At 37.5% G+C, this 22,750-nt stretch overlaps 3 protein-coding genes and 1 non-coding gene across 5 annotated transcripts in view; 2 read left to right on the forward strand and 2 right to left on the reverse strand.

Annotated features, from left to right (window-relative positions):
* The window catches only part of Trip4 (thyroid hormone receptor interactor 4), a 72,959-nt gene extending 59,286 nt beyond the window's left edge, over window positions 1–13,673 (reverse strand). Inside the window, exon 1 of one of the 2 annotated variants that reach the window (XM_048793659.1) lies at window positions 13,307–13,673. The gene's annotated coding sequence lies outside the window, so the exon portion shown is untranslated. Of the gene's footprint in view, window positions 1–5,808; window positions 5,828–13,306 lie in introns of those variants that run through there. The other variant, XM_048793660.1, reaches the window with a different exon arrangement.
* Pclaf (PCNA clamp associated factor) lies at window positions 1,350–11,943 on the forward strand. The gene is made up of 4 exons (XM_015480554.2): window positions 1,350–1,542; window positions 1,849–1,929; window positions 3,776–3,938; window positions 10,989–11,943. Exons 1-4 carry the CDS (start codon window positions 1,497–1,499, stop codon window positions 11,032–11,034), a joined length of 336 nt encoding a protein of 111 aa, XP_015336040.1. The 5' UTR covers window positions 1,350–1,496; the 3' UTR covers window positions 11,035–11,943.
* On the reverse strand, window positions 7,718–7,825 carry LOC125613475. Its single transcript, XR_007344037.1, has one exon. It is a non-coding gene; the product is annotated as a U6 spliceosomal RNA (small nuclear RNA).
* A 148-nt stretch (window positions 13,674–13,821) lies between the features above and the next one.
* Window positions 13,822–22,750, forward strand: part of Csnk1g1 (casein kinase 1 gamma 1) — a 142,357-nt gene continuing 133,428 nt past the window's right edge. Inside the window, exon 1 of the mRNA XM_048793300.1 lies at window positions 13,822–14,056. The gene's annotated coding sequence lies outside the window, so the exon portion shown is untranslated. The remainder of the gene's footprint in view (window positions 14,057–22,750) is intronic.

The following is a 22,750-nucleotide window of genomic DNA, read 5'->3' on the forward strand; positions in this document are numbered from 1 at the left end:
CATGGGCACTTAACAACTGAGCCACATCCCCAGCCCTTTTTTATATTTTATTTTGAGACAGGGTCTCATTAAGTTGCATAGGGCCTCTCTAAGTTGCTGAGGTTGCTAAGTTGCTGACTCTTCCCCACCTCAACTTTCTTAACCCCTGGGAAGAGAGAATTTTAACTGAAAAGGAAACAATGGCATTTTACCAGAGTGAATTGAGATGGAACTTCATGACAACAGAGCATACCCTGAGGCTTCTTGATTTTTCTATTACAAAGGTGTCTGCAATCTTAGGCCCCAGGGTTAAGATAAAACTCAGGTAATTAATTGTGAATACATTTCCTACTATTATAAAGTTAATTTAATCTGTTAGAATGTTAATTTAATCTGTTGTTTAACTCCTCTAATTCTATAATGCAGTATGGCTGTTAAAGTAGTGAGTAGCCTTTTTTTTTTTTTTTTAATTCCAGCGTGTCCATTATCCTGGAATGTAGCCTAGTGCTAAAACATTTCCCTAGATGTGAGAGGACCTGGGTTTGATCCTCAACATTGCAAAAACAAAACAAAACAAAAAACCTCAAACATAATTCTTTGGAACAAATTAGTGCTGTGCTCACACTCTCCAGAGTTGCCTTTCAAATGAACAATTAACAGAATATACCCCACATCACATTCATTTGATCCTACTTTTTATGCACAGGTATTCAGAGTGAAAATCATTTTCTGAGGGTTTTGTAATTAGAAGATAAACATAGGGATAGAGAAAAATTATTACTTCCCTATTCTATCTAGCCTTTAACACATTTGGCAGATTTTTTTTCAGAAAGGCATTTTATTATTTCTCTTCGTGTGTGTATGTATATACAATTCACACAGTGTTTTTTTTTTTAATTTCACATGATCCTAAAACCAAAAGACTGTCAAAAATTATATTAGTTTCCTTTTCCCAATCCCATAGAATTGTTTTGACATGAATGATATAGATAAATCATGCCTGCGGTTTGAAAGCTCTCAAAAATTCTTATTTTGATTTGTGTCCAAAAATCCGCTTAATTTTAGGTTTCGTTTCCAGAAGTCAATCATTGTGTATTTAACCCTATGTATTTTTTTGAAGAAATGTAATTTTCTGTCATTGCTGTTTTATTTCGTTTCTATAAACAGGCCTATTTACCTACTTCAGAATCTTAGCAATAACACATCAAGTAACCCGGGAAAGTGTCCGGGCACCGCCCACCTGGCGCTGGTGCGAATCACAAGCCCCTGCGAGTTGATGGACTAGCCAGCACTGCATTAAGCCTCGCCGATGTCACCCCTGGACTCCAGCGATTGGTTTGGGGTTAAAGAACAGAACCAATGGGGAACCAACAGCTCGCGAGAGTCTTGTGGAGCGCGGGAAAGACATTAATATAAACGGTGGCGGGAGAGGTTTTTTTTTTTTTTTTTTTTTTTTAGGTCCTTGTCTTGTGAACCTCATCGGCCCGGACGTTTTTCTTGTCTCTTCCCGTTTGAACATGGTGCGAACTAAAGCAGACAGCGTCCCAGGCACCTACAGAAAAGGTGAAGGGATCCAGCGCCATAGTGGACAGCAAGGGGTGGAGAGGGGTTTTTCCTGGGTGGCGAGATGCCCTGGCTCCCCTGGGCCCGGCACACCCAAACTCCAGCCAGCCAGGAAGCAGCCACCAGTCCCCTTTACCTTGAGGAAGCGGCTGGAGGGACAAGGGAAGGCCATCCTGCTGTTCTGGATCCCTGGGCTGTCCTCCTAAAGCTGCTAGGGTCCGGGATTGTGGTGAGAATGTGGCGAGACGAGGTATCAAAACCTTCCTGCCCCTTTCTGAATGCTCCCCTCCTCGCCTCTCTTTGCAGTGGTGGCTTCTCGAGCCCCAAGAAAGATCCTTGGTTCCTCCACCTCTGCTACTAATTCTACATCGCTTTCATCAAGGAAAGGTAAGAAGCGCCCTGCTGCAAGCTCCTTGAGTAAGAGGACGCCTCCTAAAAGAGGATCAGGTTTGGCACTACAGCCCTGGCCCACTTTGGAATTTTATTAGAGATTCTCAGGCCTTTCTTCCCTATCCTTTGAGGGGGCCTTGGCCTATTAGGGGGCTAGAGTATGGGAAAAAAAGTCTCATGGAAATGAATCTCAAGCCTTGAGATGGGGACCCAGATTTATCTTCAAACCTATTTTTGTTGTTGTTGTTGTTTAGTGTTTATTATTGACAGTTGGCTTTTTCTTTTAGAAACTATTTAAGTACCTCTTCACTAGATTTAGGATAATGATTGACTATGCTAACTACATTGTCTTCTTCTTCTTCTTCTTTTTTTTTAAATTTTGAGACAGTGTCTGGCTAAGTTGCCCAGGTTGGCCTTGACTTGCCATCCTCTTGCCTCAGCCTCCCAGTTCACTGGGAATAGAGGTGTGTGCCCCTTAGTCAGGCTTACATTGTCTTCTTAGTATAAATACTTTTTCTGCCTTTGCTTTTGCTTTCCTTCCTTTCTTCCTCTATCCCTCACTCCCATCCCCTCCTCTGTCTTTTTTTGAGTGTGGTGTTTGTGTGTGTTTTCTAACTTTGCAGCTCCTGATACTGCTTTTGTTTGAGTAGGAGTGTAACAAGGCGAGGGAAATAGCTTCACACTGCTCCTCCTGCATGTGGAGAGGATGAGAAAATGCCCTGCCATCTGGTGCCTCTTCCCTTTCAGTAGAAAGTTGAACAGGCAGGAAGATTAATTCCACAAGATTTAGTTACAAACAGAAAGGACAGCACTGTTGAAGACTTCATAGATTTTTCAGTCAACTCAAATTTCCTCCTATTCCAAACACTTTCTTAGAAAATATTTATTATTTCAGTCTCTTCAGATAAAAGGCAATAGTAGGGCTGGGGTGTAGCTGAGTGGTAGAGCACTTGCCTAGCATGTGTGAGGCACTGGGTTCGATTCTCAGCACCGCATATAAATATATAAAAATACAGGTCCATCAACAACTAAAAAAATCTTTTTAAAAAAGGGAATAGTAGTCAAAACATTTGAAAGAAGATGAATTTTTTGAGACTATCTTACAACCTGTACCACTAGAATAAATCCCATTAGGGCCACATTCCATTGTTTGGAACACTGCTGAATCACCAGAGCCAACTGAATGTACGCCCTTAATGAATGCTTTGAACAAATGCACCTTTTATAATGTTTAACATATCTCTATCTTTACTTCCAGTAAGTGTTTGAAATTGGTAATGCCCTTATTTTTTTTTCCTCTTTTGGTACTGGGAATTGAACTCAGGGTTGATCTACCAATGAGCTACATTTTCAGCACTTTTTTATTTTTATTTCAAGACAGAGTCAAGCTAAGTTGCTGAAGCTGGCTTTGAACTTGTGATCCTTTTACCTCAGCCTCTGAACTAAGATTATAGGCATGGGCCACTGTGCCCAGCCTAAATGATCTTATTAAATAAAATTCTGGTGATTTATTCTATAGGGTGATACCTTATGTTAGGAAAAACTGTATCAAATATTGTATGACAGTACATAATACTGTTTGATAGCTCTGCTCATGGACAAATATGAAAAAGATTTTCCAGCTTTAAAAATTGTTATTACTGATTTTTTTTCCTAGGATCAAACTATCAAACTGAGTTTATTGTCTGATTATAGCTTTCCTGTGTCACATTTTCTAGTCTTTTAAGATGGATGTAATATCCCTTATACCTTTGAGAATTTGAAGTGAAAGAAAGAATTAAGTTTTTTTAATGAATGGTGGTTGGATTCCTAGTTCTTATTTAGTTCTGTTTATATTTTACAGCTGAAAATAAGTATGCAGGAGGAAATCCAGTTTGTGTACGTCCAACTCCCAAGTGGCAGAAAGGAATTGGAGAATTCTTTAGGCTGTCCCCTAAAGATTCTGAAAAGGAGAATCGGATTCCTGAAGAGCCAGGAAGCAGTGGCTTAGGAAAAGCAAAGAGAAAGTAAGTTTTTATATTCTGGAATATAAAGAAAATATACTCTTGAAAATAAAGGATGAATGAGATATTGAATAACTTTAAAGTTTCTCTTCAAGCTAAATATAAAAACTAAAGTTTTTTTTTTTTAAACTTGTACTATTTCCTTAATATAAATCACTCCAAAATTTTAAACATCATCAAAAGTATTATTTTTCTTATTCCAAAGAGAATCTGTACCCATGCAGGTAAGTGCTGCATTAACTGTGAACTTATACTCTTTATTCTTTAATTTTCACCTTTTTCTTTAGACTTTTTTTGAAAGGCAGTTTCCATGTTGGTTTATTTAGCTTGAATTCTGTTTAGCCTCCTGAACTACCAGTTTGGGGCTGACAATATACTTCAGTGGTAGAGCCTGTGTTTAGCATACACAAGGTCCCGGGTTCAAACTCCAGCATCAAAACAAAACAAAACAAAATACTAGTTCAACTTCCCCAAGAAATATAAAATGTAAAAAAGTTGAAAAATATAGAAATATCCATATAGAAACAACCAAGGCAGATACTATGGTATATTATCTTGACAATTTCTCTACAAGTACTTAAGAATATTTCAAAACAAAACAGGGATAAAATTATACATATATAGAGTTCAATGTGCAAACTTTTTTTTTGTTGTTTTTTTTGAGATAAGAGTCTCACTGTAGGGGGTGGGGATGTGGCTCAAGCGGTATCGCACTCGCCTGGCATGCGTGCGGCCCGGGTTCGATCCTCAGCACCACATACAAACAAAGATGTCATGTCCACCAAAAACTAAAAAATAAATATTAAAAAATTCTCTCTCTCTCTCTCTCTCTCTCTCTCTTTAAAAAAAAAAAAAAAAAGAGTCTCACTGTATTGCCAAGGCTGGCCTCAAAATTGATGTCCTTCTGCTTCAGCCTCTTAGATAGCTAGGATTAAGAGCTACCACAAACAACTAGCTTGCAAACTTTTTTTTGTGTGTGTGGTGCTGGGGATTGAACCCAGGGCCTTATCCATGAAAGGTAAGCACTCAACCAACTGAGCTATATCCCCAACCCACTGCAAACTTTTTAAAAAGCTAATTAAACTATGCTTTTAATGACAGGAAAATGCTCACGATAAATGTTAAGAAAAAATTCTGGATACAATCCTTACTGTGTAAAATCTAAACCATGTATTTGTACTGTATGAAAATATAACAAATATTAGTAACAATGATCTCTGAATAAAAACCTCTTATACTAACAAATTTCAACAAACAAGTCACTTTTTTTTTAAATAGTTTTTTAACTGTAGTTGGATACAATACCTTTATTTATTTTTATGTGGTACTCAGGATTGAACTCAGAGCCTTGCATGTGCTAGGCAAGTACTCTACTGCTGAGCCACAACCCCAGGCCAACAAGTCACTTTTAATAACCAGAAAAAAGATAATGCTACTTGGAAAAAAAAATTGAAACCTGTATTTTTCAATTTTTAATAATGTTAATAATGGGGTCCAGGCAACAATTTTTAAATGTTTTAAAACTTTCAAAAACAAAGTATTTGACTGGGTAAGGAAAGGTGTGGCATCTTGTCACTGTCATTGTGATGCCATTTGAATATAAGGCGTGGTTTGCTACTTCCACACCAGTGAGGAATTCAGAGACCCTCCAGCCTACAAAAGCAGCAAGTTGGACACACAAGGGTAAGAGGATGGTGGCCAGGCTCAGTCTGGGGCTGCTGCTTCTGGTACTGCTCCTACCCATGCAGATTAATTCATTTGTTCCTTTAACTAGCACACCAGGTGCTACCTATTATGAAACCACAAAGCCCACCACCGCAACCAGCTCCAGCGCTATAAAGACTATAGCCAGTCTTCTCGTGGTCTTACTTACCCTTCTACATCTCTACTATTGAGAGAATAGACTAAGAAAAATCTACAGTTCTCCAACTCATATTTTTAAATCTCAATCCAAATGGCATCTGGAAGTCTGTCTTGGTAGGAAAAACAACAACAACAGGTGTTCATCATGTCTGCTAATTCCACTCATTTTATCAACACAGAAAATCTTGAGAGTCCAAACTGGGATGGTTTGAAGATCATCTGAAGGATTTAACTAAATAGAGAATGCCAATATTAAATCTGCTGGAGTTTCATGTACAAGACTAAGGAGAAAGTCAACATCAAAAATTACTTAACAGTTTTTTTTTTTTAATGTGGCTTAAGAAATATGGACTTTAAAAACTACCTTGAAGAGAATTATGTTACTTTGCTCTAAGACAAGAATGACCTGTGGAATGGAAATTCAGTTTTCATTTTGGCTCACTAAATCTAGAAGGCTGTAAAATAACTAGGCAATATAAAAAGATTTCATGACTTATATGTATGTTGGAAAGAACCATCAGGTGTTAATGGAAATTATTTTTTTTTCAATAATTATTTTTTAGTTTTAGGTGGACATGATATCTTTATTTTATTTCTGTGTGGTTCTGAGGATCGAACCCAGGGCCTCCTGCATGCTAGGCAAGCACTCTGCCACTGAGCCACAACCCTAGCCCCTCTCTTGTTTTGTTTTAGTCCTAATTTTTTATTCTTATTTATTTATTATTTTTATTTTGGTGCTGTAGATTGGACCCAGGGCCTTGCGAACGCTAAGCAAGCACTCTACCATTAAGCTACATCCCTGCTTGACATTGCATTTAACTTTCTTTGTATTAATTGACATGTGCCAGGGAAAGGATAGATTGGAATCTATTCCAAATCCAAGAATGAGTAAGAGTTGCATGTATACTTAAAATAATTGGTAAGCATTTCTTAGCACATGTAACCATTCAATAAAAGTGTCATTCATTAGCTACCGTACTTCATTCAGAAGAATAGAAGTATACTGACTTAAACCCATCTTACAACATTACTTTTTATTTTGCATATATTGAATAATTATATTTGCATATAATTGAAAATTTATGACTCAAAGACATATTTGATAAATCTTGAAAATAAGAGGCAAACATGAAGTAGACAAAAATAGTGTATTTGGGAAATGAAGATTGGAAATCCCATTAAATTCACAATTTTTTTTTAATGTTCTTTCTGTAAATACTTTAAAAAAACTTCTGTAGATCAGAATAGCTACATTTGGAACACTTTCTGTAGTTAAGACTTAGTTCTAAGCCTTAACTGGACTTGATTCTAGAAAGAAAAACTTTTACAACTGCCTCAATGTATATAACTTTTTAGGAACAGACACTGCATGAAATCTGGTTCACACAGTCATACATTGACCCTTAGCTGTTCCAGTATTCATTATGGCTACAACAGTTTTAAAAAGTTTTAAGCCGTTTTTAGAATCTACCAGATCCAACAGATCTCAACCTGTGGTATATGTGAACGAAACTTGCTCTTGCTTCATAGTTAACACTGTACATCTGGTATGGATTGTACATTGTGTTTTGAATTGATTTACATTGAATACAAACTAAATAAAAATAAAGGGCTGAAAGAGAACAAAATGATTGCTAGAGAAGAGCACACCTGCAATCCCAGCTACTCAGGAAGCTGAGGCAGGAAGGTAAGATTGAGGCCAGCCTCAGCAACTTAGTGAGACCCTTCTCAAAATGTTTTAAGAAGGGCTTAGGGCCAGGCTCCGTGACAAACCCAGCCTCAGCAATGGAGATCGCCTAAACTCAGTATGACCCCGACCCTAAATAAAATACTAAGTAGGGCTGGGGGTGTGGTTTAGTGGCTCACTGCCCCTGGGCTCAATCCCTGATATCCCCCAAAACAAAATAACACTATTATGATTGCTTATTTTTTTACTTTTGAATTTGCATGTCATATTTGTGTAGGGCCATGTTAATCTTCTCTGCATTGTTCCAATTTCAGTATATGTGTGGCTGAAGCAAGCACATAATTTATTTCAATAAAAATCAACCATCAAACTTTTTAAAAATTTTTTGGTACTAGAGATTGAACCCAGGGGTGCTTTATTACTGAGCTACATTCCAAACCCTTTTTTTTTTTGAGACAGGGACTCCCTAAGTTGTTTAAGGCCTCACTAAGTTGCTGAGACTGGCCTTGAACTTGGATATCTCCTGTCTCAACCTCCTGAGTAGTTGGGATTATATGCATGAGCCACCAAGCTTTTTAATAGGTTTGTTTTCCAGCTAGGATATAGCTCAGTAGAGTGCTTACCTTGCATGCATTAAGGCCATGGGTTCAATTCCTAGCACCACCACCCACAAAAAAAAAATCACGAATAATAATAGGTTTGTTTTCATGATCCTCTCTTTTTGTTTCTCCTCATTGCTATCATTTTTCCTTGTTCTTTCTTATTCTAAATTAACAAGGTGTAGTAGTCAAGATTACCTCTAGAATATACTTTAATCCTTTTGAATTGTTTGAATTAACATTAGGGAAATAAAATAATTTGGCAAGACAGCCAATTTTGGCTATAATACAGGAATAAACCTATATTTCAGTTTTCCATCATATGGAAAGAAATTATACATATATTCTCAAACAACTTTAATCCATGGTATAATAAGATCTGTGCCATAAATGTAGTAATACAGGTTTACATTTTTTCTTTAGGCCCCTTTCTTAGATTTGACTTTAAGATAGTTACAATTATTCCTTTATTGAAATAGTTTATTAGAAGGAATATGAACCTTCAAAGTAATATTTTGAAATATGGTTACTCTTGTGGTCTTATTTTCTCCTAAAGGCAGGGTAAACTCCCATCTATTGCACATAGAGAGTCAGAATCAAGAGAATATCTGCTTAAATCTTTTTTTTTTTTTTTTTTGTTCCAGGGGCACTTAACTATCAAGTCACATCTCCAGCCCTTTTTATATTTTATTTTGATACAGAGTCTCACTAAATTGCTTAGGGCCTTGCTAAATTGTTGAGGCTGGCTTTGATTTCAAATTCTCCTGCCTCAGCCTCCTAAACCCTTGGGATTATAGGAGTGTGCCACCATGCCCAGCTTCTGCTTAAATCTTGAACAGAACTATGATGCCTAAGTAAATTAGACTGTATGAAAAGGAAGTTTAGGTCATAATAGCATTCATTAGTTAACTTGGTTTAAATTCCAGCATAGCCTACTGAGATTTGAAGCAATGATCATCTTTTTTTTTGTACTGGGAATTGAACCCACAGGCACTTATCACTGAACTACATCGCTAGCCCTCTTTATTTTTCTTTTGAGAAGGGTCTTGTTAAATTCCTTACAGCCTCACTAAATTGCTCAGGCTGGTCTTGAACTTTGCAGAGTCACTGGAGGTATATGCATGCATCCCTACACAAGCAATGATAATCTTATACAATGTCTGGTTACCTTCATTTTAGCTTCCTTCTTTTGGTACCCAGTTCTATGATCATTCAGGCTTACTGGATCAAATTTGAAAACTAAAATCTTTAAATAGGTGTCACAAATCTTTTCCATCTCTAAAATAAAATTTTTGATTTATGATTAAATTCTTAATTGACTTTTTCTTTATAAAAAGAGTAAATATGAATGGCTTTGGGATAATGTAAATTATTTTTTAAAAACTATGACAACCATAAGTTAACAAATTTGCTGTTTCCTCTGCTCAAATGAACTGCTTAATTTTTTGCTTTTTATTATTACTTTTCTTTCTTTTTTTTTTTTTTTAATGGTATTGGGGACTGAACCCAGACCTTCACGCGTGCTAGGCAAGAGGTCTACTACTAAACTGGGTGCCCTGCATGCCTGTAATCCCAATGGCTTGGGAGGCTGCAGGCAGGATGATTCCAAGTTTAAAGTCAGCCTAAGCAACTCAGCGAGACCCTGTCTCTAAATAAAATATAAAAAACGGGGCTGGGGTTGTGGCTCAGTAGCAGAGCACTTGCCTAGGACATGTGAGGTCCTGGGTTCAATCCTCAACGCATATAAAAAATAAATGATGGGGCTTGCCTAGCATGCATGAGGCACTGGGTTCGATTCTCAGCACCACATAAAAATTAAGTAAAGATATTGTGTCCACCTAAAAACTAAAAAATAATTAGAAAAATAAATGAATAAAATAAAATTTTAAAAAAAGTTACCTCATTAAAAACAAAAAAGGGACTGGGAATGTGGCTCAGTGGTTAAGCATCCCTGCATTCAATCCCTGGTACAAAACAAAATAACAACAACAACAACAACAAACACAACAACTCTACTATTGGGTTACAACCCTTTTATTTATTTTGGAACAGGGTCCCACCAAGTTGTCCTGGCCTGGAACTGCCTTAGTCTTTTGAGTAGCTGGGATAATAAGCATGTGTTATTGGCCAGGATTATTACAAAGTTTTGGTTTTTTCTTTTCTTTCGATACTGGGGATTGAACCTAGGGAGCATGCTTTACCACTGAGCTATATCCCCACACTTTATATATTTTTAAAAATATTTTATTAGTTGTTGATGGTCCTTTATTTATTTTTATGTGGTGCTGAGAATCAAACCCAGTGCCTCATACATGCTAGGCTAGCGCTCTGCCAACGAGCCACAACCCCCGCCCCGCCCAGCCCACACTTTATATTTTTATTTTGAGGCAGGGTCTTGCTAAGTTGCTAATGCTGTCCACAAACTCCTGAACTTCCTGCTTCTACTCCCCAAGCAATTGGGATCATGCAATTGCAACACTGCACCTATCTATCATGAAGTTTTTACTGATAGATTATATTCTATTTATCAATTTACTTAACCTTAAAAAAAAAGATGCTCTAGGAATGAGACACTGTAAATAAAAATCGCAACATATTCTAAATGGGAAATATTGATTCTGCAAAATAAGAGGCAAAGAAATTGCTACAAATTGTGTTGCACTAGTACTTGAAATTTATACATATTTGTCAATTAATAAAGTTAAATTTTCTTTCATTTCTGGCACTTGACCACAGCCACTACATTATTAATTATTATTCCTACAAATTAAAAAAAAGGACTTAAAAAACAAATAAATAAAATTACTGTTCCTGATTTCTGTATGTTTTTTACTAATTTTTTTTCTAATTTTTTAAAAGAATTGATACTTAGGTAACTACTAAAGTTCTCTGTTCTTTCTACAGAGTATGTCCTTTGCAACCTGACCACACAGATGATGAAAAAGAATAGAACTTATTCATCTTTGAATAATGTCTCCTGTTTACTCTGGTATTTTAGGGTATAAATTTGCATAGATATGTTTGTTCAGTAAGCTTTGATGAATAGGCATTCGATTTAAAAAATGAGGCTAATGTTTATTCAAAAGCAAGTTATGAAATTGGAGAATTTGTAAAATTACGGTTACTTAGGTTAATATTCAATTTTAATGCACTATGTTGGTTCTTTTACCTGTTATAAAGGTTCTTGTTCTTGCTAACATTAAATCAGTGCATGATGTTCCAATTACTAATGTCCTGTATTTGAGATTTGTTTACATCTTTGTACTGATGCCATTTATACTGACATTTGGGCATTGAAATTATGCTATGTTTTTATTCCCTTTATTTGCTTTAAAAAAGCAGAGTTAGAGTTTTGCACATGAAAAAAAAATCAGTATTAATTAAATTTAGTTTCTGTCATTTTTCGGAAAGGGGGCCAAAAATGCCCTCTTGAATAAATTTGGATGGATGTGGAAAAAGTTAAGGACAGTTAAAACAACAAAAAGACAAAATTCTAGCATAGAATAAGGAAAAAAGATTCGATAAGCCACATTAATAGGGAGGAATTTTTCTTGGATATTTGATTCAGTATCATAAAATATTACCCTTTGCATTTATACTTTTAAAGTTGGAAATCAATAAAATATGACAGGCAAATCATGCCATAAACCAACAGCTATGTCTAAAGTCCTTAGAGCATTCACTGCATTTCTCAAGATTAACTGAAGAAGTGGGTATAATACTACTTGTTAATTGATGTTCTTGCTTTCCTAGCACACTTTTTGCATACTGACAAGCTGTCAATTTTCAAAATTAACCATGTTTTAACAGGCATGTTTTCTGAAATTTGAAATAAAAGACTACTTATTTTCACAATACACATCCATTTGTGTGCTTCCTGAATTAATGCCTGACCAAATGTTTCAATTTTATTCCTTCCAAATGCAAAATCTGATTTTATCAACTTCCAAACTGATACCTGATGATTGTAGATTGTATATTATATTTTTTGCTTTGTCTTTTAGAAGTGGATGTTAAACGGAATGTTATTGAATTGGGAATACACACACACTACACATATGTACATATGTGTGTGTGTATATATACATATATGTATATGTGTGTACATATATATGATCAATATGTGTGTGTGTATATATATATATACACACACACACACACAGGGTCTCACTAAATTGCTCAGGCTGGCTTTGAATTTGCCATTCTCCTCCCAGGCATGCACCACTACAACAGCTTCAACCAGGTTTTTAAAGAACAATTAATTACTGGATATGCTTTGAAGTAGGGTGTGTGAGTTCTCAAATGTGCATATGTAGATGGCAGGAGTGGGAATGTTTTAGATGTACTGAGACATTAGAGTCTGAAGTAATTTCCTAACTGGCTTTGCTGAATTGACTGCCTAGGTAAATCAATTTAACACTGTCTCATGCATTCCGGAACCCAATAGACCTGGAATTTCTTCCAAGTTACCAAAGCTATTTCCTGTCCGTCCTAGCTCAGGTGGACAACAATACAATATCCGTGATTGAGGTTATCATGACCCACAAAACTGAAGACTGCAATTGCAAGTGTATGCTAATGAAGAGAAAAATTTAGAAGTTACCCTCTTGCTGTACTGCATCTAAGCAGACCTATTCAAGATAGGAAAGACAAGATTTTTACTCATTTTCTCTGAATATTTAATTACTATAATGATGAGGGGTTTTTCTTAGGGGTGGGGGGACCGGAGATTTAGCTCAGGGGCACTTGACCACTGAGCCACATCCCCAGCCCTATTTTGTACTTCATTTAGAGACAGGATCTCACTGAGTTGCGTAGCACCTCGCTTTTGCTAAGCCTGGCTTAGAACTCGCGATCCTCCTGACTCAGACTCCTGAGCCTCTGGGATTACAGGAGTGTGCCACCGTGCCTGATAGTCATTTTTATAAAAAGGATTACTTTTAAACCCCAAACTACCCTAATATAGAATAAATGAGATGTCTTATTGAAATGTTTCTTGCCCACAGTGCAGGTATGAACGTTTATTAGGAGTGGAGGATTAGATAAGTTTCTCATTACCAAACTTGATTATGGGGTTCCTTTGGCCTTTTGCTTTGCTCTTTTGAGGATTTACATCCATTCTCTCCCCTCCCCTTTAATTTAGCAAGGTTGTTTCTAGACCATAAACAAACACGCCCAATCTTTAAAAAAAAAAAAATAAGGTGAAGACAAAACTTGCTCACCATTTGGCTTCAGGAGCTATCACAGGAGAACGAAGTCTATCAAAAAGCTTTCACATTGAAGATTTTAAAAATCCAGCTGAAACACAAGGGAAATCCACAAGAGGGAGATGCTTGTTAAATCTCCAGAAAGTAACTCCCGCAAGGGGCCAGTAAGAAGAGCTTTAAGAGGAGCCACTTAGCCTGGGGCTCAGAGCAGAAGGGAGCTGGTGTATGCAGTTGGTGGGGGCTGATGACCCAGAATGGCTGAAGGGAAAAGCGGCATGGGCTTACTGCCTCTGGCAGCGAGGCATTTCCTCGAACTAAATTCTTGAGTAGAAGGTAAGAGGGTGTTACCAAAGCAGAGCAGAACTCTCACAGCCTACCACCTGGTAGTCCCAAAAGATATGAGGGTGGGTGGGTGCTTTGGAGGCACTTCCGCTTAGCAACCCCACGCTGTTGCTAAGGAGGGGCTGCCGCGGGGATGACCCGGAAGTGGTGGTGTCAATTTCTCCGTGCCTGCTCTAGGTTTGTCCTATCAGGAGCGTCGGGGTACTCCGAGGGCTCCTGGCCGTGGGAGGGGTCAGTGCTAGTGGTTCCGGTTCGGCTGCTGCCGCCCCTCGGCTCCTTACTTTCCCCCTCCCCTCCGCCTCCTCTCCTCCCTCTAGCTCTTGGGAAAGAGAAGCTACAGCTGCGGGTGGGTAGAGAAGCACTCGGCGCCTCCGGGAGGGGACCGCGCCCGCTCCTTTGAGCCCCAGAGCATGCCCGTTCCAGGTACTTGCTCTAGCTTCGACGGGGTCCGGGAGGCTGGAGTCTGAGGGAGTGTGTGTGTGTGTGTGTGTGTGTGAGAGAGAGAGAGAGAATGAGAGAGAGGGAGAGAGTGAGGGGATGATGGGTGGCTCTTACCCGGGTCGGGGAGGGGGACGCTGGGATCCCGGGTGGGGCGCAGGCGGCGTGTGGAGGGTTGCGTGGGCGGAATGGAGGGGCTGGGAGACACTGCCGGCGGATAGTTTCGGGTAGCGGGCTAGGGACCGACGGAGAAGGTGCCCCTTCTTAGGCAGAAGACTTTGGCCAGTGCTGACCCGGAGTTTGCCACCTGAAGGCTCGCTTTGAAAAAGGGGGAGCATCATCTAGGACCAAAAGGAGAGTATGGACTAGGCGGGGTGGCTTGGGCAATCTCATGCTTTCCATTACCGGATTCTCCTACCCATCCCGCTGAGACAGCGAGGTTTCAGGGGTTGTGGGGTTTCTGATTCGGCTGAGCACAGTGGAGCCGCCCTTGGGAGAGCTGGGGCAGGAGAGTGGGTAATGAGACCTCCCTCCACCCAACTTCCGTGCGCTTCCCCCGCTCCTTCCTTTACTGTTCCCTTGCCTCAGCGTCCTACAGGATCAGTGTCCCCCAAGTGGGCAAGGATCACCGTGTAGAAGAAAGAGGGTGGAACTGGATTTGTTGCCCCTAAATGACACTTCAGATGTTTGGAAAGACTTCCAGCTAGATACATATCTGGTACAAATTTTCTTTTAAAAGTGCGATTCTGAAAAGCACCCAGCACCCATACTCGGACATTGCCTTGTATAGTAGATGTACGTGCCTGGCGGCGGGGGTGGGGAGGGGGGGAGACAAAAAACAAGAAGACTGGGAAAACGGTATGGATATAGAGGTCTAGGAAAGACATGTTGAGGCAAGCCTCGTCCAATCTCTTTTTTACCTGTCGGTAAACCTGCCCTAGTTTAAATGGAGCAGAAAGATCCTTTTCATTTCTGTTTCATTAACTGAATTGTAGGTAGTTTAGTGATGCATGTCTCAGAATAGATACGTGAACTTTCGGTGAGACTAGATTCTCTGCTGTTGAGCTGTGTTAATCTTTTAAGGAGATAATTGTGGTCAAGTGGAAGTATTGGCTTTGAGGTAAATAAATCTGGGATTAAACCCACACTGTGCTGCTTGCTAATTGTTGACCTTGGGCAAATCCTCAGGTTTTTCTTTTTAAATATTTTTTAGTTGTAGATGTACATAATATCCTTATTTTATTTACTTATTTATTTTTATGTGGTGCTGAGGGTCGAACCCAGTGCCTCACACGTGTGAGGCAAACACTTTATCACTGAGCTAGAATCCCAGTCCGCAGGGTTTTTTTTTTTAACATCATTTTTTATTATTGTTGTTTTTTATATGGTGATGGGGATTGAACTCAGGGCCTCCTGCATGCTAGGCAGGTGCTTTACCACTGAGCTATCTCCCCAGCCTGTTTTTTTTTTTTTTTTTTTTAAGAGAGAGAGAGAGAGAATTTTTTTAATATTTATTTATTTATTTATTTTTAGTTTTTGGCGGACATAACGTCTTTGTATGTGGTGCTGAGGATCGAACCCGGGCCGCACGCATGCCAGGCGAGCGCGCTACCGCTTGAGCCACCTCCCCAGCCCCCGCTTTTTTTTTTTTAATAAATAAAATGAGTACAATTCTTACCAGTATTACAAGGGGGATAGTACATTTAAATTACAGCCTCCTCTTGCCTTGTTGAGCAATGAACTTAGGGCCTTGCACATACAGGCAGGCACTGTACCACTGAGCTACATCCCCAGCCTCTGTATGTAATTATAATTAACATCATATTTCTTTAAAGAGAATTAAAATTGGAGCATAAAAATAGAAAGTAGTAGTAATTTTAAGATTAAAATCAACATTAATAGCTTGACTCTGATTTAGACTAAAGTATTGGCAAAAAAGAATTCTTATAACTAATCTGTAAAATAAATGGATATAGAATAAATTTCCACCTTTAAGTCATTTCTCATTAGAACATGGAAATCAAGAAGTGTGTGGTCTTTATGTTTGTTGGCTTTATGGATCTAAAATCATAGTTACATGTGACCTATTAGATCTCAAGATTTTCAGCTAACATTTTTGTTTGTTTGTTTGTTATTAGGGATTGAACCCAGGGGCACTCAACCACTGAGCCACATTGCCAGCCCTATATTTTTTTGTATTTTATTTAGAGACAGGGTCTCACAGAGTATACTAGCCTCTCACCCATTGCTGAGGCTGACTTTGAACTCGAGATCATCCTGCCTCAGCCTTCTGAGCTGCTGGGGTTACAGGCTTACTCTTCTGCACCCAGCTAAGATGTTTTTTTTGATCTTGTAGTAAGTAATTTTAAAAATTGTACATGTACTTTATACTCAAAGGAATATAAAGGAATAGAAATAACTTACTTTAGGCCTTGTGTGGTGGTGCACACCTGTAATATCAGCGACATGATAGGCTGAGGCAAGAAGGATGGCAAATTAAAGGACAGCTGCTGCAATTTAAGGAGACTCTAGTCAAAAAAAAAAAAAGTGTTGGGGATGGGGGCACATGCCTGTAACCCCATTGGCTAGGGAGGCTGAGGTAGGAGATTGGCAAGTTCAAAGTCAGCCTCAGCAACTTAGCAAGACCCTGTCTCAAAATAAAACATAAAAAGAGCTAGGTAAAGCATGCCTGGTTTCAGTCCCTAGTAGGAAAAATAGTTTTTTTTTTTTTTTTTTTTTTCTGAAAAGTTGGTACAAAGTTTGTAATTTAACTTTTCAGAGAGGTTTTTGAGTTTTGTGTGAATTTAGTCATTTTTAAATGTATTTTTCCAGTGTTTTCTTTTTCCTTTTTTTAAAGATATGATAAATTTGTGATGAGTTTCATTTAAAGAGACTCTTGTCTAAAAAAAGTGTTGGGGTTTATTTTTTTTTAATATTTATTTTTTAGGTGTAGTTGGAAACAATGCCTTTATTTTATTTATTTATATGTGGTGCTGAGGATCAAACCTAGGGCCTCACACGTGCTAGGCCAGCGCTCTACCACTGAGCTACACCCTCAGCCCCATCTTTTTTTAAATATACTTTTTAGTTGTAGTTGGACACAATAACTTTATTTTATTTATTTTTATGTGGTGCTGAGATTCGAACCCAATGCCTTGCACATGCTTGGCAAGCGCTGTACCACTGAGCCCCAGCCCCTATATTTTTCTTTTAAAAGTTGAAATTGTTTTGCTACAGTTATTCAACTTTTAAAATGGCTCTTCTAAGGATCCAGCCTTTTGTATATATCTAAGCTTTTTGCTCTTTTCTTGGATCATTATTTTTCATCATTTTTGAATCTTAAGGTAAGATTATCTTGCTTTGATAAAGTTATCAGAAGCTGCCATTCCCCCCCCCATCTTCATATAAAACTTTAATAATCCATTCATTTTTATGAAATGATACTAGCTGTTACAGCAAATTGTTCTATCTAAATTGTATGCAATGACTAGAGACTGTTAGGGATGATATTTTTCTCCATGACAAGTATGTGACTGATGATTCCAAGGGTCTTTGCAGTTGTCTGTGATGGAATTTGCTTGCCAGGAAATCTAAAAATGACTAAACCTTAACCTTGGTTTCTATCTCTTGGATGATCTGTAAAAGATTTAGGTAAGAGACGTGTGTGTGTGTGTGTGTGTGTGTGTGTACCCAAATACACACACATACATATATCACCTATGTATATATAAATCATGTATATACATATACAGTGTGTGTGTATATATATATATGTGTGTGTGTGTATATATATATACACACACACACACACACACACACACACACACACATTTATACTATAGACTAGAATCATATAATGAAAAAAGTTTAGTTGATTTTTTTTTTTTTTTTTTTTTTAAAGTTTATTTTGGGTGCTGCCAAATCAGGAGTGAAAGAGAGTTACTGTGGGCACGGCACGTTAAAAAAAAAAAAAAAAAATCCAGATACTGCTTTCTCTTCACAGAAATCAAATGATTGCTCTTCCAGAGCTTATTTGTATTTTAAAGCACAGTTCTCTTATTTAATTTCTAATAAAGTTAAATCATTTGTGTATCAGGAAAAAACTGATATGATAACTAGATTTTAATATTGCTGATTTTTTTTAGAAACTGTTTTAATGGCTTTATATTAGAAGTAGATTTTTCCTGAAAACTTTCAAATTTACGAAATGATAGTTTTTCTCTTTTTAACTTCTAACTTGTCTCTACTCATTTCTGCCTAATATAGAATCTTTGAGAAGACAGGATTAAAAAAAGAAAGAATTTACTTCAGAATTACCATTTTATGGTTTTATAGATTACTTATTTAGAGAGCTAAATTGGATTTTTACATTATTGGGATTGTGTTCAAGATGGACTCTGAAAAAAAAATTACATGCCATCTGTTTCAGATTCCTTCTCTCCCCACCCCTTCCATGTTTTATGGCTTTGAATTCATCAAATTATTTTTCAGAAAAAAACCCCAGTAGTTTTGAACTATATATCAGTCTAACAGTGAACATGTAACTAAAGAACTTGCATTTTTATATTAAATTACACAGGATAATGTCAGGCATTGGTTAAAGGTGATTATCTCAAACTCTGAATATTACATAGCTTCTTATACCTTTAATTGCCATTCACATTTTAAACCTTTTTTGTCAGTAGTGCTTATAAATAGTCCACTTGTTGGTAGAAGTTGCTAAAACAAATTGGATATGATGGTATTATAATAAGGCTTTATTGACATCTTAAAACTAGAAGAAAAGCATCTACTGAGGATTTTTTATTGAATGATAAGCCCACTTGAATTTAACCTTCTGATAATGGGTTTTGTGCCTTACCTGTATGCACGTTGCTTTGTTTTTATGCACATGTAAATAAAATGCTACATTTTGCCATTTTTCAGGGTGTGTGTGTGTGTGTGTGTGTGTGTGTGTGTGTGTGTCTGTCTTGGAGAAATTTGGATCTTAATATCTTAATAAATTCTGAAGATGGGCTATTGGATTTACTGAACTGGAAAAGACCATAACTTGCTAAGATTGTAGTAGTTGGCACTTAACGTCGACCAGAAAGACTCAGACATCTTTGAGAAAATATAGTCGTATTAGTCTGGTTTTGCAGAAATGAAGTGAAGAGAGAGCCATCTGGATAGAAGAGTCATGCTTTGTCTGCAGCAGGCATGTTCTGGTGAGGTAGGAAGACAGATGGACTGTCCCTACACTGTTGTAGTCTGCCCTCACCCAAAATCTTCAAGTAGGTCCCGTAATTATGATGGAGGCTGCTTTGCCAGGGATGATATTTATTGTTTGTTGTTTTTGTGGTTCTAGGAATCAAACCCAATGCTTTGCACATGCTAGGCAAGTGCTCTGCCACTGAGCTACATTCCCAGCCCCCCAAATTAATGATCTCTCACTTATCTCAATGAGATATGGACATAATTGGAGAAGGGATATTCTCTTGTTTTTTTACCATGGTCAGAGAAGCTGGGTGCAAAAGTAGCCATTGCCTTTCTCACCATAGAAGCCTTGATGCAGCACCTCTCTGGTTCTGGGTAAGACAGAGTGCTCCAAGTGTTGCTGTCTCCATCAAAATGCTGCATGAATTTTCCAGGAATAATAGCATTAGAGCCACATTTATTTCTTTTGCTTTACACCTTCTAACTCCTTAGCCTAGAAAAGGGGTCATTGAGAATGTTTGGGCCTCGGAATGAAAATATCATACATATTTTACATCCCTCTTGATAAGTTTCAAAATATTCCTTGTTGAGTTTAATAAATGATGCAAATATTCCTTGTTGACTATAAATTTGTTGGTGCTTGAGTATCCATGATAATCATCATATTTTATTTTAACCCTTCTGATAAATTACTAACCACAGCTGTGGTCAAATAGCTTCTCAGCTGGATGTCTCCTCCATCTCCTAGAGATCACTCTCTGATGCAGATGCCAGTGAGCAGAGGAATAGCCAGTTGCTAGGAAAATGGCGAGGGGATTTAAATTTTGTTTTTTCACTAAATAAAATTTTTGTAGTCTACAGTGACAGTACCTACTCTTTGAGATTATGTACGCCTTATTATGGTTGTTTCTATTTTATTTTATTTTATTTTTGGTGCTGGAGATTGAATCCAGGGCCTTTCATATGGTAAGCACACACTCTGCCACTAAGCTACCTTCCCAGCTGGTTTTTTTTTTTTTTGTTTGTTTGTTTTATTGGTTGTTCAAAACATTACAAAGCTCTTGACATATCATATTTCATACATTAGATTCAAGTGGGTTATGAACTCCCAATTTTACCCCAAATACAGATTGCAGAATCACATCGGTTACACATCCACATTTTTACATAATGCCCTATTAGTAACTGTTGTATTCTGCTACCTTTCCTATTCTCTACTATCCCCCCTCCCCTCCCATCTTCTCTCTCTACCCCATCTACTGTAATTCATTTCTCTCCTTGTTTATTTTCCCATTCCCCTCACAACCTCTTACCCAGCTGTTTTTTTTAATAAAAAATTTAAAAAAAATTTTTTTAGTTGTAGTTGGACACAATATCTTTATTTTTGTGTGGTTCTAAGGATCAAACCCATTGCCTCACATGTGCAAGGCAAGTGCTCTACCACTGAGCTACAGCCCCAGCCCTAATAAGTTTTTTTTTTTTTTTTAATATTTATCCTTCAGTTGTAGTTGGACTCAATACCTTTATTTTGTTTACTTATTTTTATGTGGTGCTGAGAATTGAACCCAGGGCCTTGCACGTGCTAGGCGAGCACTCCACCGCTGAGCCAGAACCGCAGCCCAAGATTTTTTTTTAAATAATTTTTTTAAAAATAAGATTAGTTTTTGGGCTGGGGATGTGGCTCAAGCGGTAGCAAGCTCGCCTGGCATGTGTGCGGCCCAGGTTCGATCCTCAGCACCACATGCAAGCAGAGATGTTGTGTCTGCCGAAAACTAAATAAATAAATATTTAAAAAAAAAAAAAAAAAGATTAGTTTTAAGGCTGGGGTTGTGGCTCAGCGGTAGAGTGCTCATCTAGCACTTGCTAGGCCCTGAGTTCCATCATCAATACCACATAAAAATAAATAAATAAAGGTATTGTGTCCAACTACTTCTAAAAAATAAATATTTTTTAAAAAGGTTGGTTTTAGATTTACAGAATAATTGAGCAGATAGTACATGGAGTTTCATATGCTCTCCTTTCCCCAACAGTTTCCTCTTTTATTAGTATCCTGCATTAATGTGGTAATTTTATTACAATTAATGAGCTGGTATTGATACATTCTTTTTTTAAAGTTTGTTTTAATTAGTTATACATGACAGTAGAATGCATTTATGCACTTTGGTATATCATACATAGATTGGATACAATTTCTCATTTTTCTGAGTGTACATGTTGTAGAATCATTGGTCATGCAGTCACATATATACATAAAGTAATAATGTCTGTTTTGTTCTGTCTTTCCTATCTACACATCCCCTCCCCTCCCCTTCCCTCCTGTCCCCTCCCCTCCCCTCCCTTCACTTCACTTCCCTCTACCTAATCTAAGATAACATTATTCTTCTCTAGATTCTCCCTCCCTTTTCTTATTGAGAATTAGCATTTGCATATTAGAGAAAACATTCGGCCTTTGATATTTTGGGATTGGCTTATTTCACTTAGCATGATATTTTCCAATGCCAACCATTTACTGGCAAATGCTCTAATTTCATTCTTCTTTAAAGCTGAATAATATTCAATTGAATATATATACCCCGTTTTCTTTATCCATTCATCTATTAAAGGACACATAGGTTGGTTCTATAGTTTCGCTATTGTGAATTGAGCTGCTATAAACAGCGACATAACTGCATTACTGTAGTATGCTGATTTTAAGTCCTTTGGGTATAAACTGAGGGGTGGGATAGCTGGGTCAGATGTTGATACATTATTGTTAATTGTAGTCTTTAATTTTAATTTAGGGTTTGTATTATATAATTTTGTAGTTTTGACAAATGCCTAATGATATATATCCATCTTTATAGTTTCTTACAGAATAATGTAACTGTTCTAAAAATCCCATGTACTTTACCTGTTTAATCTCTCCTTTTCTGGCTGAATCTGTCTATAGTTCTGCCTTTTCCAACATGTCATATGGTTATTATATAATATATAGCTTTTTAAGACTGATTTCATTTCTTTTACTTAGTAATATATATATATATATATGATATGTGTGTGTGTGTATATATATATATGGTTCTTTCATGTTTTGTGATTTGATAGCATATTTACTTGTTTGTTTTATGGTACTGAAGATTGAACACAAGGGTGCCTTGTCATTGAGCAGTATGACTAGCCCTTTTATTAATTTTTTAAAATTTTATGACAGAATCTCACTAAGTTGCCAGCATTCCATTGAGAATTCCTTTGGCTCCACATCCATACCAGCATTTGGTATTGTCACTTTTTTTTCTGTATTTTACTCATTATCTAGTAGGTGTGTAGTGGTGGGTTGTTGTTGTCATTTTTTGTGTCGCTAGGGATTGAACCCAGGGCCTTGAACATGCTAAGCAATGTTCTACCTCTGAGCTATACCCACAGCCCTCATTGTTCTTTTTATTTGTGACTGCCTATTGATATATTATGTTGGGCATCTTTACACATGCTTATTTACCCTCCATG

Source organism: Marmota marmota, unplaced genomic scaffold (genome assembly GCF_001458135.2).
Source record: "Marmota marmota marmota unplaced genomic scaffold, marMar, whole genome shotgun sequence".
In the NCBI taxonomy this organism is placed as follows: Eukaryota; Metazoa; Chordata; class Mammalia; order Rodentia; family Sciuridae; genus Marmota; species Marmota marmota.

Bases quoted from the DNA above. Each gene is read 5' to 3' on its own strand.
- Pclaf (XM_015480554.2), top strand. From the start codon at position 1,497: ATGGTGCGAACTAAAGCAGACAGCGTCCCAGGCACCTACAGAAAAG. The intron at 1,930-3,775 runs GTAAGAAGCGCC...TATATTTTACAG, and splicing joins ATCGCTTTCATCAAGGAAAG to CTGAAAATAAGTATGCAGGA. The intron at 3,939-10,988 runs GTAAGTTTTTAT...TTCTTTCTACAG, and splicing joins TTAGGAAAAGCAAAGAGAAA to AGTATGTCCTTTGCAACCTG.